This window comes from Schistocerca nitens, chromosome 2, assembly GCF_023898315.1.
Source record: "Schistocerca nitens isolate TAMUIC-IGC-003100 chromosome 2, iqSchNite1.1, whole genome shotgun sequence".
In the NCBI taxonomy this organism is placed as follows: domain Eukaryota; kingdom Metazoa; phylum Arthropoda; class Insecta; order Orthoptera; family Acrididae; genus Schistocerca; species Schistocerca nitens.
Genome location: NC_064615.1, coordinates 710,986,881 through 711,003,310, shown reverse-complemented (window position 1 = coordinate 711,003,310; position 16,430 = coordinate 710,986,881). Strand labels below are relative to the sequence as shown.

At 43.6% G+C, this 16,430-nt stretch overlaps 1 protein-coding gene across 1 annotated transcript in view; it reads left to right on the top strand.

Moving 5' to 3' along the window:
- Window positions 1-763: 763 nt before the first annotated feature.
- The window catches only part of LOC126235279 (uncharacterized), a 176,179-nt gene continuing 160,512 nt past the window's right edge, over window positions 764-16,430 (top strand). The window contains exon 1 of the mRNA XM_049944005.1: window positions 764-905. Within this exon, the coding sequence (XP_049799962.1) occupies window positions 764-905 (142 nt within the window). The remainder of the gene's footprint in view (window positions 906-16,430) is intronic.

The window sequence follows — 16,430 nt, the reverse complement described above, 5'->3', positions numbered from 1 at the left end:
ACAACTAAAACTGTAGAAATTGGCTAAACTGCTTATGGCGAGTTAGTGCGTATTCCTTCATGTGATTCTAAAATCAGTCACTATACTGACGTACCGATCAAAAAACATCATGTGTTCCTAAGTTCAAATGGCTCAAATGACACTATGGGACTTAACATATGAGGTGATCAGTCCCTTAGAACTTAGAACTTCTTAAACCTAGCTAACCTAAGGACATCACACACATCCATGCCCGAGGCAGGATTCGAACCTGCGACCGTTGCGGTCGCGCGATTCCAGACTGAAGCGCCTGGAACTGCTCGGCCACTTCGGCCGGCCTGTGTTCGTAAGTGCACAACGCTGTAGGTACTACACTCTCCCCTACGAGACATTCTGGTATCAAATACATTTGTTTCAGAAACATAGTGCTTCCTGCGCAGCAGTTATTTTGCGGGCATTACAGCTGTTAGCTGCCACTTGGGGAAGAGAAATATTTGAGTTGATATTCAAGCTAAGTGTCTATTAATACCTTCGACCGCATTGTATAGCTGTGAGTACCCTTGCGTAGGCTAGAGCTGTTCCCGAAAACATGTTTTGACGAATCTTCTGTTGGTATGTGAAGAAGAAACCTTGCAGATACGTCGCCTTTGGAGAGAATAACGTAAGCGGAACAGGTGTTATAACAATGACGAGGCGACTTTATATTGTCCGTGCAAATACTTGCATGTTTTAAGCGACGGGCGTGACTGGTATTTCGGAGTTTCAAGGGCAAGGATCGTTTAGCATGTCTTGTGTAAATCTGTCAAGGCCGGAATGCGGACTGCCGAGTCTGAAACAAGGGCTTTATGGCTCGCAGGTGCAGCATAATCCGGCGGCGCCGCCAACGGCGGCTCGCGACGTGTACGGCCGCAGCGACCAGGTGCCGGGTATTCCAGGACCCTCACGCCCTACTTAGAGGCAAGGAAAGTGCAAACAAGGTCTGCAGACGCACAGCGCCCGAAATAAGCGAGCGGGGCTGCGATCGTCGAGAACAGGAGAGAGAAATGTGGTGGACTCCTACGGGGTCAGATGCTGTGTCTGACTTGGTTGCTTCTTCAAGGGAGGGGACAAGAAGGCGCTTAATCCACTGGACGCATATTGAACAAGGACCAATTTATTAATCTCCATCTAAGACAGTTCCCTGCCCCATCCTTTTGCAATAAGAATTTGTGGCAATCCCCCAGTGACTACGTTCTTCCTTCCTTACATATTTAAGATGACAGTGATAACCAGGCGGAATAACAACGGAAAAGATATGGAATCCAGTTCGGTAACAACAGTACACCAAATTTTCTTTTTGCCGATTAAAAACGGTTGCTGAAACTATTATTACAATATCTGTTCCTTCTGCATGCATGTGTGAATCGACAGACATTCACGAGGAGGAGATTAGCGGTTAACGCCCTTCGATAACCAGGTCATTAGAGACGGAGCACAAGTTCGGATTAGGGAAGGATAGGCAAGGAAATCGTCCGTGCCCTCTCAAAGGAACCATCCCGGCATTTGCCTGAAGCGATTTAGGAAAATCACGGAAAACCTAAATCTGGATGGCCCGACGCGGCTTTGAACCGTCGTCCTCCCGAATGCGAGTCCAGTTGCTAACCATTGCGCCACTTTGCTCGGTGGACATGCATGACTATCAGCGGCTATAGTAATATTACAAAATTTTGTCGCAACTCAGAATTTTTTGACAAGAGCTGTATTAGGCATGGAACTCATACCTGCTGCTGCCAAATAAAAATTTTGTGCCGGACCGGGGCTTGAATGTCGATTTTCTACTTATCTACATCTACATCAACATGGATACACTGCAAATCACATTCAAGTGCCTGGCAGAGGGTTCATCGAACCACCTTCACAATCCACCATTATTCCAATCTCTTATAGCGCCCGGAAAGAGTGAACACCTATATCGTTCCGTACGAGCTCTGATTTCCCTTATTTTATCGTGGTGATCGTTCCTCCCTATGTAGGTCGGTGTCAACAAAATATTTTCGGAGGAGAAAGTTGTTAAAGTTGGTGAAAGTTGCGAGAGACCGCCTTAACCATCTCGTCTATCCGTGGATCCGTCCTGGAAGCGTGTACGCACAGACGAGATGGATACGAAGACCACCTGCTGTAAGCGGAAAATCCCTGTGAATGAAAGCCTGCAACTGTGAAAACAATGTTTTTGTTTACAACATAACTTCGTCTGCTAACAGTCATGACTTTCTTTTTATTTACCTTCTGCGCGACGTGTTTCGGGGAATAATTCCCACTTTCTAGTGCGTCTTCTCTGTATTACATCGTTTTGTTCGTGATGTTTGCGATATGTAAAGTGCTGCAGTATAAATTTTTTACAGTAAGGCAACAGACAAACGCAGCACGTCACACACCGAAAACATCACGAATGAAATAGCATAATACAGTACAAAGCACTACAAAATGGGAGTTCTTACTCATAACACATTTCGCGATTCATAAATAAAAAGAAAATTGTGAGTGGTAGTAAAAAAAAAGTTATTTTATAATCAAACCCATTCACGGACAGAACAAAGATGAAAATGTATGCAGGAAAACTATATGGTAGTTTGTGGCATCTTACACTCCGCTTCTAGGGAGGTCTAACAGTGTCATATTTCCATGTGCTAAATGTCGATTTAATTTTATTTATTTATTTTATTAACAATGAAATGTAAGGTGGGTCGGATGCTTCTAAATCTAACAGCAAAGTCTTCTCATTATCACAATCTTATCGGTACACAGTTGTTGATTTTTTTTAAATAATAGAAAGAACATAATATATAAAAATTACTGAACGGTTACAGCGAATTGAATGCTTAAGAACTGTTGAAATGGTTTTATATAATTTGTCTCTGCCTAGTTGATGAGAATATAATTTATATAAAGAAAATGTTAAAGAAGAATAAAAATAAAATGTAATAGAATGAGTGTGATGAAAATAATTTGCAAGATGTAGATATACTCTGTTTGGATGTATAATATAGTCTAAATAGCATTTTGGTTGATAATGGCCTATTTCTACCTATTTCAAGTGAGAGGCTCTCGGTAGAACCTTGAGCTATTCTCGTCTAAAATAGTTTGTACTTATGTATGTTTACTGTGTTTGTATGCATTGGTATATTACTGTGTTTGTATGTATTGGTATATTACTGTGTTTGTATGTATTGGTATATTACTGGGAGTTTTGGAAGTCAGGCCACTACATGATATTCAGCAGCTGTTTGTTTGTCCTATTGTTGGTAGTTGCGGTATATTATTAATTGTGTATCGAACTGAGAGGAGCAAATAACATGGAAGCTTGTGATATTTAAAGATATTTAAAAATGTTTTCGAAAAGTAAATTTAAGGCCTTATCATCTTTATATATATATATATATATATATATATATATATATATATATATATATATATAATGCTAACAAGTGTTTTATGGATTGGTGCACAGAACTTATTTTTTTTTTCAACTAAAACAGTGTATGTCGTTACTTTATAAATCATGGATACTGTTCAGCTCAGTGGCTCTTGTTCAACGAGAAACTGCTGAGACAGACCGCAAACATACAAATTCTTTCAAGAAAGCCTGTATCTCATCGTGATTACCGATTTCAGGCAACTATGAAAATCTTCAAATGGCTGCTGTTTTTTTTATTATGTCATTAAATGTCTCCCAAACTGCATAAACATTCTCTTTCAGTGGTATGTCATGTTGCTGAAGACAATGACAACGTAATTAAACTGTTTTATCACTTTTAGGTAAAGACGCTCTAAAGAGATCTGGAAACATATGGCAATAAATGGTAAAAAAAGATGTTTTGATCGCAAAAGTAATTTTATTTATCAGCTAATGACGCGTTTTTCCTTTGTTACGGGGGAGCACTGTTGTGCTACTCATGGCGTCATGGTGTGAGGTGCCATCAAGTCTGACCTCAGGTCACGGCTGGTGATTACTGAGGGACCTCGACGGCACAACGGTATATTGCAGACATCTTACGCCCTCATATAGCATATTTCAACAGGAAAGTGCTATTAAGCACATGGAGCGTGTCTCTATGACCTCCTTTGCGCATTGTTGAGGTATTCCCGTGGCTAGTGAAATCTTCATGTCTGTTCCCGATAGAACTTGGGTGGAACCACGTCGAACGTCACTTCAGTACCAGTACCACTATTCTGTATGTCAAGGACCAGTTACAACAGTCGTTGACCAGCTTGCGTCAGGACAGGATCCTATTGCTCAATGGCACCATTTCCAATCGAATCAATGGATGCATCCAGGCCAGAGCAGGTATAACGTCATACTGATAAGTGGGCTCAAACTTCAATTCTTTGTAATTTTCAGTGGATTTTGTAGTCACTGAAATAACGTCGCATACCCTCTCAACCTGTGAAGTTTCATTTCGTTTCATTTTTGTCAGTAATTCACTTTTTTTTGTCAGGTAGTGTATCACTATCTTTTTAACTGAAGGCCTCGCAAACGATGCTAGTAAAGTACAGCATAGCCCGCCCGGCTAGACGCGCGGTCTATGGCGCTGCCGGCTAGCCGCGCAGTCTAACGCGCTGCCTCCCGAGCAGGGAGGCGTGACGGTCCTCAGCACGAACCCCACAGGCGGACTAGTGTCGAGGTCCGGTGTGCCGGCCAGCCTGTGGATGGTTTTTAAGGCGGTTTTCCATCTGCCTCGGCGAATACGGGCTGGTTCCCCTTACTTCGCCTCAGTTACACTGTGTCGGCAATTGCTACGCAAACACTTTCTCCACCAATGCGTGCACCAGAATTACTCTACCACGCAAAGGTTGGGGTTACACACGTCTGGTATGAGACGTTCTCAAGGGGGAGGGGGGGGGGGGCAACCGCACAAAAACCTTGGGTCCGGTGTGGGGCGGCGGTGGAGTGGGTGTTCTGTTCTGCTGTGGCCTGTTGTGGGGTTGTGAACCACTGATGGCTATGGCGTGACGAAGCCTCTCCGTCGTTTCTCGGTCCCCGGTTTAATACAAAATACACACACACAAAGTACAGTATTCTTAGCAAAGCCGCTGCAGTACCTAAGTAGAAAAATGTTACAAACTTTTCATCAGTTCTCTTCAGTTAAAAGTACAGTCGTTTGTAGGAAAACATAAGTTGTATCATTTGTGAAATATTGGGAATTTCCCCTTTATTCAAGTGAATATGTGACTATGAGAATTATGTATAACTGGGCCATAACGCTCCACTATATTGTTGGATATATTGTTAGTACCACACCATTGCTTGCTTTCGAGAAACTGGATGTGTCTCCTTATTTCAGTAGGGAATGTGAGCGTATTCTTTATTAAGTTTTCTGTGTATTAAATCTTCATTGTATTGCTTTGCTCATACTTTTGAAATACTTGTGCTGATTCACTCACCAAGGCATAAAAAGTAACGCTAAAATTTTAATTTTGTTACAGTTAAGAGCACCTTTGACCCATACTGACACAGATTCGGATTCATTTATTTTTCGATGATTCCTGGTCCTGATAACCAACGGCATGGTGGACATGTAACGCAGTAGTTAACATTTTGTGTTACGACTTAATAATGTTTTGTTACAGTTGTGTTCTCCTCTTTAGCCAACGTTCTTTCACGGGAAGGTAAAGTGTTTCCAGGAAACAGTGTTTCGTTTACGTTTTTTATTGTACAGCCAGTTGTATGAAACTACAATGAATTATTGCGCCTTCCCGCGCAAGAAAATGAATGTAACCAATTTTAACAGGACTAAAAAAAATGTGAAAAATCTCTTACGCTTACAAGTCTTTCTGTGGTTTTTCGAGTGGAATGTGGCGGACATGTAATTAATAAAGCAACCATTTTCCTCTACTCTTGATTTTTAACATCGTGATATCACAAAAATCGTATATGAATATATTGTATGTCTGGTAGTTGTATTTTCATATATCCTCACAACGGAGTGCTGTTAGCAAAAATGCGTACTTTCTGATACCGCACAGATGTGTTTGAGCTGAATGACTAACACCCGCAAGTCACGTATGTAATGTCTTCCTTAACAGAAGTGTTGTGCTCATGACTGCTCTCCGTATTCCTATTTTAACAATATTGTAGTGCTGATTTGATTTTATCGTTGTAGCTGCTATTTTCACACGTGAGACTGGTAGGCTTCAAATGGCTCTGAGCACTATGGGACTTAACATCTATGGTCATCAGTCCCCTAGAACTTAGAACTACTTAAACCTAACTAACCTAAGGACATCACACAACACCCAGTCATCACGAGGCAGAGAAAATCCCTGACCCCGCCGGGAATCGAACCCGCACGACCACGAGCTGGCGACGAGACTGGTAGCTCTGGCTGCTGACTAATCCCTTACAACACTGTTTATTATATATAATGAGAATATAGACTGTGGTCTATTTTCTAGCTTAGCCTTTTTCATCTCGTAGGTGGTGTAAATACTGTAGTGCTCCACCCGTCCTTTGATGAACTGCTTGTACCGCGGCAAATATTATTGGCGAAAACACTTTGAAGAACGGATACGTTCAACTGTATTTCTTGCTGTGTTTCAGAAAATCTTTTTACTTGCCAACATATTAGTGCGTCATTGTTTCAGACTGGAGCATTGAATAATCACACGAAAAATATTCAATGTAACCTTAACAAAGCACTTACAGCTTGAGCCAGAATGTTACCTATGAACATGGCAGCTCAGACTCTATCCTTCTCCCGCTTGCAAATTGACAGGTTGCTGTCTGTAATGATGTCAGTATCGAAGAACGTTAAATCGTTAGTTTTCTTAATTTTTGTTTCTAATCTTAACGCATAAGATGTGCAATTACACTTTGTTTTAGATTTAATTTGTGGCTCTGCTACGAACTCTTATCTTCTTTCGATTTATGTACCTAACTTTTCACGATAAAAGAGGTTACAGATGTGTACAAAATTTTAATCATCATCTTGCCGCTTCAGGTTTGAGTAAATACTCGAGAACTGGACAATTTATAGCATGGTCAGTGCTAGCAGTGGCAACGGCCTTGCCGCAGTGGATACACCGGTTCCCGTCAGATCACCAAATTTAAGCTCTGTCGAGCGTGGTCGGCACTTGGATGGGTGACCATCCGGGTTGCCATGCGCTGTTGCCATTTTTCGGGGTGCACTCAGCGTCTTGACGCCAATTGAGGAGCTACTCGACCGAATAGTAGCGTCTCCGGTCAAGGATGCCATCATAACGACCGGGAGAGCGGTGTGCTGACCACACGCCTCTCTTATCCGCGTCCTCACCTGAGGATGACGCTGCGATCGGATGGTCCCGATGGGCCTCTTGCAGCCTGAAGACGGAGTGCTTTCAGTGCAAGCAGTAACTGCTCTATTAGTGTTACCAATGACCAGCCCCTGATTGGCCGACATAGCCTAATGGGAAAAGAATCATAACACCAAAAAGTAATGTACAGTAACGAAATCTCGTGAATATATTTGTCTAGGTAACATATTCAAGTGATTAACATTGCAAGATCACAGAAGCACGAGATAAGTCATTGCAAATGTGAAATGCTCGTACATTAATAACGGGTGTAACTACCAGTTTGTTGAATACACGGAAGCAAACGTGCATTCATTGTGTTGAATTGGTGCCGGATTCTGTTTGTTGGTGGAGTTCCATTCCTGTTGCACTTTGTCGGTCAACACAGGGGCGGCTAATGCTGTTTGTGGATGACGCTGGAGTTGTCGTCCGATGGTGTCCCATATGTGCTCGATTGGAGACAGATCTGGTGACCGAGGAGGCCAAGGCAACATGTCGAGACTCTGCATGGGTCTGGGCGAGCGATATCCTGTTAGAAAACTCCCCCTAGGATACTGTTCATGAGTGGCAGCCCAACAGATCATATCACCAGTCTGACGTAGAAATTTGCAGTCACTCTGCGTGGATAAGCAAGAGAGTGCTCCTGCTGTCATACGAAGTCGCACTGCAGTCCATAGCTCCATTTGTAGGTCCAGTGGGTCTAGCGGGCAGACAGACTGGTTACAGACCGTCAGCTGGCCTCCTTATAACCAACACACGGCCATCATTGTCACCCAGGCAGAACCAGCTTTCACTAGAAAAGACAACAGATCTCCACTGTATCATCCTATGAGCTCTCGCTCGACAGCACTGACGTCGCAGACGGCTGTGATTTGGGGTCTGTGAAACGCACGCTACACGGCATTTAGCTCGCAGCTGTCCTTGAAGTAACAGATTTGTAACAGTTCGTTGTGGCAGCCTTACAGGGTGTATTTAAAGCAAATCTGATTTGCGTCCTCATAGTGACGCTACTAGCGCCATCTTATTCGAGTGCCGCGAAATTTAACCAGAACTTCGCCTTGCAGATGTAGAAACACGCCTACCAACTCTACTTTATGCCGCACAAACCCTTCTTTTTGATGTGATCGTAATCGTCACGCTGCAGAGTAGCCAGCTGCTTATGTGTGTGCAGTCTGAGATGTCGTCAGCACACGAGCTGGAGCGACGTTAGTAGAGCCAGCGTTTCCATTAGGTCGTAAACAGTTCGGTGTGTTTCTCTGTAACCTCAGAGCACGGAGCATCCGAGTCAGTAGACAGTTATTGCTGAACATTCTGGTGTTAACGGCTTTCTTGATATCAGTATCCCAATGCGTAGATGTTGTTTGAAACAAAATATTTCTCTCGTGCACGGTACTGTGCTCAGCGACCACCGATTTGCCCAAATTTCAACATCTGTTGTGTCGGTTGCATTATGGACAACCCACAATATTGTTACTTATGGGAAGTTTAATACAGTTGCTTCGCAACCCTAATGAAAGAGACTGTAATTTACCGAATGGAGCATCTATTTTTACCACATCAGGCATCAGGAAAAAGAGTTTGTCGCCTGTTTTATCAGACGTAGCATCAAAAATTGGTAGCATTATTGTAGCTGTATGGATTTTAAATGGATGAGGATGGAATTGTTCACCATGTGCATGCATTAGAAACACTTTCGTCCCACCGTGTTCCAATAACGGATTTTGTGAGGAAAGAAGGTTGGCGGTTCATGAAAACCACACAGTTTCACTGATGTTACCTTTGTAGTTACTACCCGGAATTTAAATTGGAGGAATCATTAACATTTTTTTTCTTGTAGAACGCACCCACTAAGTCTGTTGGGCATTTCTGTGAACCACACATGCTGATTTAATAAATCGGCGCCAAATCGCAAAACTCTTCTTTCAGTCCTCGCTATTTTTTATGTTAATCTAATTTGACAAAAGTCCCATACCGACGACCTATACTCAAGGTTTTCCTGTTTGCTAGCGTCAACCGTCCAGCAATACTTAGAAATGACAACATTATCCGCATGGATTGTTGTTAAATGTGCAAGGTAATTATGAAGTCCATGAAACATAAAAAAAAAGATAAATGGCAGAGCATAACGCAACAAATGATAAAGCGCATGAATACTAAAAACAAATTTTGAACGTGATGCTGTCATATTTGGAAAACAGTCGACATGGGCGTCTCCTACCGTAGTTGCTGAAAATGGCGGTGAACCTGACGGAGAAAGCATTTTTTATGTTAAAATTTACCCGTTGCTCATCGGTAGTTAGTCTGCAAAGAGTAATCTGTGGCAAGTTTCAAAAGACACTACCAGTTTATAACAGCATGCTCAAGTGGTACTAGTACTTCGAGGATACGATATTGCTGTACCCATGTTGTCCAGAAACACGATTCAATGCACAGGCACTGCAACATCTAGTTATTCACCATCACCGGACAAGAAACTTTCAATTAAAATGTCTCATCTGTACAGGTATATACGGGAAGGATGTACAAGCGCAGGTTGTAGGCAGATGGTTGACGACGAATGAAATTTGGGTCTGGCCATGAAGCATGCTCTGATAACCTGATGGCGAGGCGACCACTCGCGATAGACGGGAAATCTTGGTTCGAATCCTGTTCAGGCACAAATTTCCACTGTCGTCATTCAGTTATACAGCTGATGGTTGTCCATATTCGACACTGCGGATACATTTCGTGATATCCGACGATAGTTTTTTGTGCGATCCAAAACATTCAGTTTGTCCGTGTCTTTCGGAACAGACAGTGAACTGTGTGAGGGACTTGATGTTGCGAAGTATAGCTATCGACATAGTGCGTCTCTCAGCCAGCGGTGTGGAAAACCCTTCGTCAGCGACAAAGAGTGAAATCGTTCAAATTGCAGCTCCCGCAAGTCATAAGCCACAATGACAAATTACGCCGTCTGCACCTCTGCGCTGATCTGCAGAATCATCTTGGAAAGGACATCACAAGCCAATTAGTATTCAGTGACGAAGTTACTTTTCATGTTTGGGGAAGGTCAACCGACACAAGACACTTACGTGGGGGACAGAAAACATCCGGGATTCCGAAGGTGTCAAAGTGGTCTATGCCTGGTCCGACAAGACAGTATATGGATTCGTCGTCTCCGCTGGGAAAATTGTCAGTGGTATCACCTATCCCGACATTCTATAATTTTGGCAGGGATTCCGACAAGATGGCGCCTCCCCACATTTCCACGATTGTGTACGAGAGTTCCTGAATGAAAGTTTGCCACGTCGCTAGATAGGGCGTGTTGCGGCCTCCAAACTGGACGCTTTGATCTTGTCTTTCTTGTGGCGTCACATCAAGGACAACGTCTACGTTCCATCTTTAGCACAGAAGCTCGGAGACTTGCGACACCGCATTGCAACAGCTTTTCTTGCACTTGTGATTTGTTGAGACGGGCATGGAGAAACTGAGCTGTCAGTTACATGTATGCCCTGTGACGAAGGCAAGACACACAGAACGTTTATGAACACTGTAAAAAAGTTAAGGAATTTCATTTGTGACGTTGTTGTTGAGTTGATTTTTTTCGTTTCATGGACTTATTGTAATAAAAATAATACTTACTATTATTATTATTATTTGCAATTATAATTATCTTGTATTTATTCATAATCGCCTTTGCGGCCTATTATACCTCCTACCTACGAAATGCTTTTCACTGGTACATTGTTCGTGATTTCATCCTCCTTTAATCAGTTTCCATAGACTCGCGACAGCAGGGCGCGAAAAGCTGACCAGCTCAGCCGTTTCCATGTTGATACATGGTTCTTACGGGAACTAGGGAAAACATGGAAGGGAGGGCCCACCAATATAACTTTCTTTTCACACAATCTGTTTATCTAACAGTATATAAACTGTGTTTTACATATAATCGAAGCATTTAACCATAAAATTTTCTTTAGCAAAATAAACAAATTTGCAAAATTCTCTTAACCTGAAACCTCAAGCTGAATAAGCTTTTAATCTTTGCAAAAGAATTCTGAAGTGCTATATTGCAAAACAGCAAACAATATGACAATGATTATAAGACGGCTGGACCTGCAGCCCACCCGTTATCGGGTGAAACAGCGGTGTTTACTACCGCGCTGGCCACAGGCAGAAATGTTTCAAATAACTCTAAGCTCTATTGGACTTAACATCTGTGGTCATCAGTCCCCTAGAACTTAGAACTGCTTAAACCTAACTAACCTAAGGACATCACACACATCCATGCCCGAGGCAGGATTCGAACCGGCGACCGTAGCGGTCGCGCAGTTCCAGAGTGTAGCGCCTAGAACCACTCGGCCATAAGGGCCGGCTAGCACAATTGCTCTGGCTGTATTTATGACCAAGAGCTGATTATTTAGAACATTAATGATCGGGTACAAACTAGAAAGAAAAGGAAATATAATAGCGGGACAAATTTTCCCACGACAACTGGTTTCTTAGTACAATACTACTGCCCATATTTACGACCAAAGAACCGACCGAGTAAAACTCTGAGGGTCGGGTACAAATCAGAAAATAATAAGGAGGGCAGGTAGACAACCAAACAAATGACCACGAGGATTACAGAATGTTACTCCCCTCTATCAATAAGCAGTTCTGTGGATCCACGGTGCGTCGCAGCGGTTACTGAGTGGTGCCGATGAAAGCCAGGTAGAAGAGGTCAGCCAGGCCACGAGCGGTCGTCCGACACGAATGTTGCCAACCAACCGACGGGATATCGGGCTGCTGCTTGCAGTCGACGCTGACCCCGGTGAAGTACTCTGGTATCTTGGCTCTGCGCAGGCCCTCCTTGCGCAGCTCGTGGCTTCGGCCGCTCGGACCTCGTGACCACCTCTTGTCGCGACGCTGCTGCCAATCCCCAAACATCGTGCCTCCTTCTCGGGCCAGCGAACCCCGTATATATATCGGCAAGCAAAGACCGTCTAAGGACATAACCCACAGATACCATCTTTTCCTCATAGATATTGGCTCAAAAGTGGCGCAAATGGCTCTAAGCACTATGGGACCTAACATCTGAGGTCATCAGTCCCCTAGACTTAAACCTAACTAACCTAAGGACATCACTCACACCCATGCCCGATGCAGGATTCGAACTTGCGACCGTAGCAGCAGCGTGGTTCCCGACTGAAGCGCCTAGAACCGCTCGACCGCAGCGGCTGGCTAGATATTGGCAATGGACCCGTCAGAGGGATAGTCGATACTACACCTGAGCTAGTAACGCCAGACAGAACAGCCTACTAATTCAATGGCAACACAGCTCACACATGTCGGGCCTGAACAATCAGCCCTTTGTTAGCGCTACTTATACATATTTCCCCTTTAGCAGTCCGTGCCGTCGCTAGGTTGATTCGCCTATTCGTCTCTGCTCCGCATACACACGGTCCAGTCACGTTAATGTGACCACCGCCTGTGTTGCGACACCAACGTGCAATAACCATCCGCAGACGGCAGGTTACAGCACAAGCAGTGGATTGTATTTACAGCGCGTCGGATGAACGCGCGGTTGGGTTGTTGCGGGGGACGAGACCAGATCCAAAGAAGAGCGGCGCGTTTCGTCACAGGGTTATTTGGTAACCGTGATAGCGATACGGAGATGTTTAATAAACTCAAGTGGCAGACTCTGCAAGAGAGGCGCTCTGCATCGCGGTGTAGCTTGCTCGCCAGGTTTCGAGAGGGTGCGTTTCTGGATGAGGTATCGAATATATTGCTTCCCCCTACTTATACCTCCCGAGGAGATCACGAATGTAAAATTAGAGAGATTAGAGCGCGCACGGAGTCTTTCAGACAGTCGTTCTTCCCGCGAACCATACGCGACTGGAACAGGAAAGTGAGGTAATGACAGTGGCACGTAAAGTGCCCTCCGCCACACACCGTTGGGTGGCTTGCGGAGTATAAATGTAGATGTAGATGTAGACAGCGAGGTCATCGGTTTCATCGGATTAGGGTAGGACAGGGAAGGAAGTCGGCCGTTCCCTTTCAAAGGAACCATCGCGGCATTTGCCTGGAGCGATTTAGGGAAATCACGGAAAACGTAAATAAGTATGGTCTGACGAGGGATTGAACCGTCGTCCTCCCGAATGCGAGTCCAGTGTGCTAACCACTGCAGCACCTTGCTTTTGATGGACGCGGAAAACGGTGCAATCATTGTCGCAATGCGGACACTGAGTGACTCATCTGACGTCCAAAAGGGCATGATTGGTTCAAATGGCTCTGACCACTATGGGACTTAACATCTGAGGTCATCAGTCCCCTACAACTTAGAACTACTTAAATGTAACTAACCTAAGGACATCACACACATCCATGCCCGAGGCAGGATTCGAACCTGCGACCGTAGCGATCGCGCGCTTCCAGACTGAAGCGCCTAGAACCGCTCGGCCACTCCGGCCGGCTGGTGTGATTGAAACCACGTTGGTAGATACTCAGAGAGCGCACAGGATAAGGTTGCGATTGTGGATGGGACCGTAAACAGTTACTGTGAGTTGCACAATCAAACACACAACTTTATTTTTCTAAGAACCACTTATTTGCACATTGCCTTAAAACAGGGCCGGCCAGAAATTCTGCACGCGTGCGGTGCTCCTGCACATGCGCAACTTCCGGGTCACAGCATGGATGTAGTGAATGTCTCTACTCACGGATGTCGCTTTATCCACTTGCTGAGATACTCTGTACCGGCGCATTCTAGTGCTCTTTCCACAGCTTGCAAGCCATGGGAAGGTATTTCGCGTATAAAACATTTAAAATACTGTCACAGTCTACTCATTGAGACGTCTACTTTTATGTTAACAGTTTAACCAAGTTAGACCAGTAATACAGTTAACAACCGTGGGTTTTTATTAAGGCAGCTTGACTGACGGCACGTAAATACGCGTATTTAAGAAAGAGACCACTTAGCGACTTCCAACGAACTTTAGTCATGATTTCAAATAACATTAAACCAATGTAAGTTTTGCTATAACTAATTCTCGTTGTCCTCAGTTACACCCACTTAATTTCTGTCTCACTGACCTCTGAACAGAATGACAACCGCAGACTTCTCGATAGTCACCTCTTATTTCAATACTATTATTGCTATATCTTTCATCAGTTCTGCCTGAAATCTGCATAATAACCGACAATTAGATGAATGTTATTTTTATTGACTTCACCTGAGCGTAGCCCTTCACACATTAAAAAAAAAAATCCGAAATGTAAGTATACAACAATCGGTTTAATGACCTGATAATAATTTAACATGGAGCACTATGAGGCCATAATGCACAGTTAGTAAACAATAATTTTTAATTATGAAAGGAATAAATCCAAACACGTTTATCACTGGTCATGAGAAATGATATAGTTAATATCGGGCACAAAAGCACGGCTCATTGACAAACGCAAGCAGCTGCGGGAGATTTTCAACGCTGAAGCTTGATCGAAACCTTGATTTATTCATTTTCATCACCGAGAAAAATCTTGCACAAACATATGTCGACCCGAACATGGACATAACTCTCGCGGCTTCTCGGTGCAGGCGTGGAAATTCTTGTTGTGAAAAATTTTCGTAGAATTCTTTCGTACTTCGCACTACAAAGAACGTGTCCTTGACTCTTGTATGGCACTGGAGATCGATCAGTTCCATCTGTAGATCATTCGGAGCATCTTCAACTGACGACGAGAACGGTCGAGCAAAGAGGCGAATGACAGGAGACAAACTCGTAACATCTGCAAATCGTGCTCGAAATTGTTCCTTAATTTTTACAATTATTGACACATATTTCTGAAATCTAGCACTTTCATGGACCAGTCCAAGAGTCGGGAAATGTGCAGTGTTTTCTGTCAATAGCTGGCTCTCCCAAAGCGCAAGCTTCCTTTCAAAGGCATCTACTTTTTACAACATGTCAGAAATTATTTTCGCCTTGCAAACGTTCAGGCTGTTCATGTGAGACGTAATGTCCACGAGAAATGCAAGGTCCGATATCCAACAAGGGTCTTCCAACATAGGTTCACTTTTTCTCTTCTCATGTAAGAATGTTACTATGACCAAACGTAAATAAAAAAAAATACTTTCAGCATTTTACCTCGACTGAGCCAGCGTACTCCGCTTCTAATTCCTCCTAGAACCGCCGAAACTGGCGATGCGTAAGCCCATGTGTCTCCAGATAGTTTACAGTACCCACAACAATTTGCATGACGTTTGCTAACGTTACTGACTTTGCACAAAGCGCCTCTCGATGCAGAATGCAGTGAATTCTATACAACGTTTCGTCTGTGCGCCCTAGCTTTTTGCGCATCCACGCTATGAGTCCTCTCTGACGGCCTTGCATTGGTGGTGCTCCATCTGTGGTCACTGAGACTAACCGATTCCAGTCCATACCGACAACATCAATCGTTTGCTCGACAGCTTGGAGTAAGTCCGCACCTGTAGTAGACCCTTTCAAAGGTACTAAGTCCAAAACGTCCTCTGTTACACAAAGTGCGTTATCGACACCTCGTATGTATATTACAACCTGGGCTGTATCTGTAAGATCTGTTGCTTCATCGAGCGTAACAGAGAAAGCAATAAAGTCTTTAGCCTTATTTATTAGCTGCCTGTGCACATCGTCGGCCATAGCACTGATACGTCTTGTCACTGTTTGTTTGGATACACTAATTTCTTGAAACCTACAAACGTTCGTGGGACACAAGTTCTGCAGCATCAATCAGACACCCTTTCACAAACTCCTCTTCGGAATAGAGTTTCCCAGATTGTGCAATTCTTAATGCGATTTTAAAACTTGCTCGCAGTGAAAATTTAGTGTGTTTGTCATTCTGGAAAATTTAAAACAGTACATTGCACAGCGTATAGTAAAATAGACATATATGTAACACAAGAAACTAAGAGTTCAAGAAGTATCAGTTACTTTGACGTACAGTAAAATCGAGTTGATGTGTCTCATCCATTTTCTCATGGACATTTAATTTTGCTTGCCGTTCTTCACTGTTGAGTACACTACACTCGGCTTTGTGATATGTATTGTAGTGTCTTTCAATTGAAAACTTACGCCGGCCGCCTATTACTCGGCGGCACAGCAAACACTGTGAGTTTTCGCTAACGGCTACAAAAAAGAATTGCA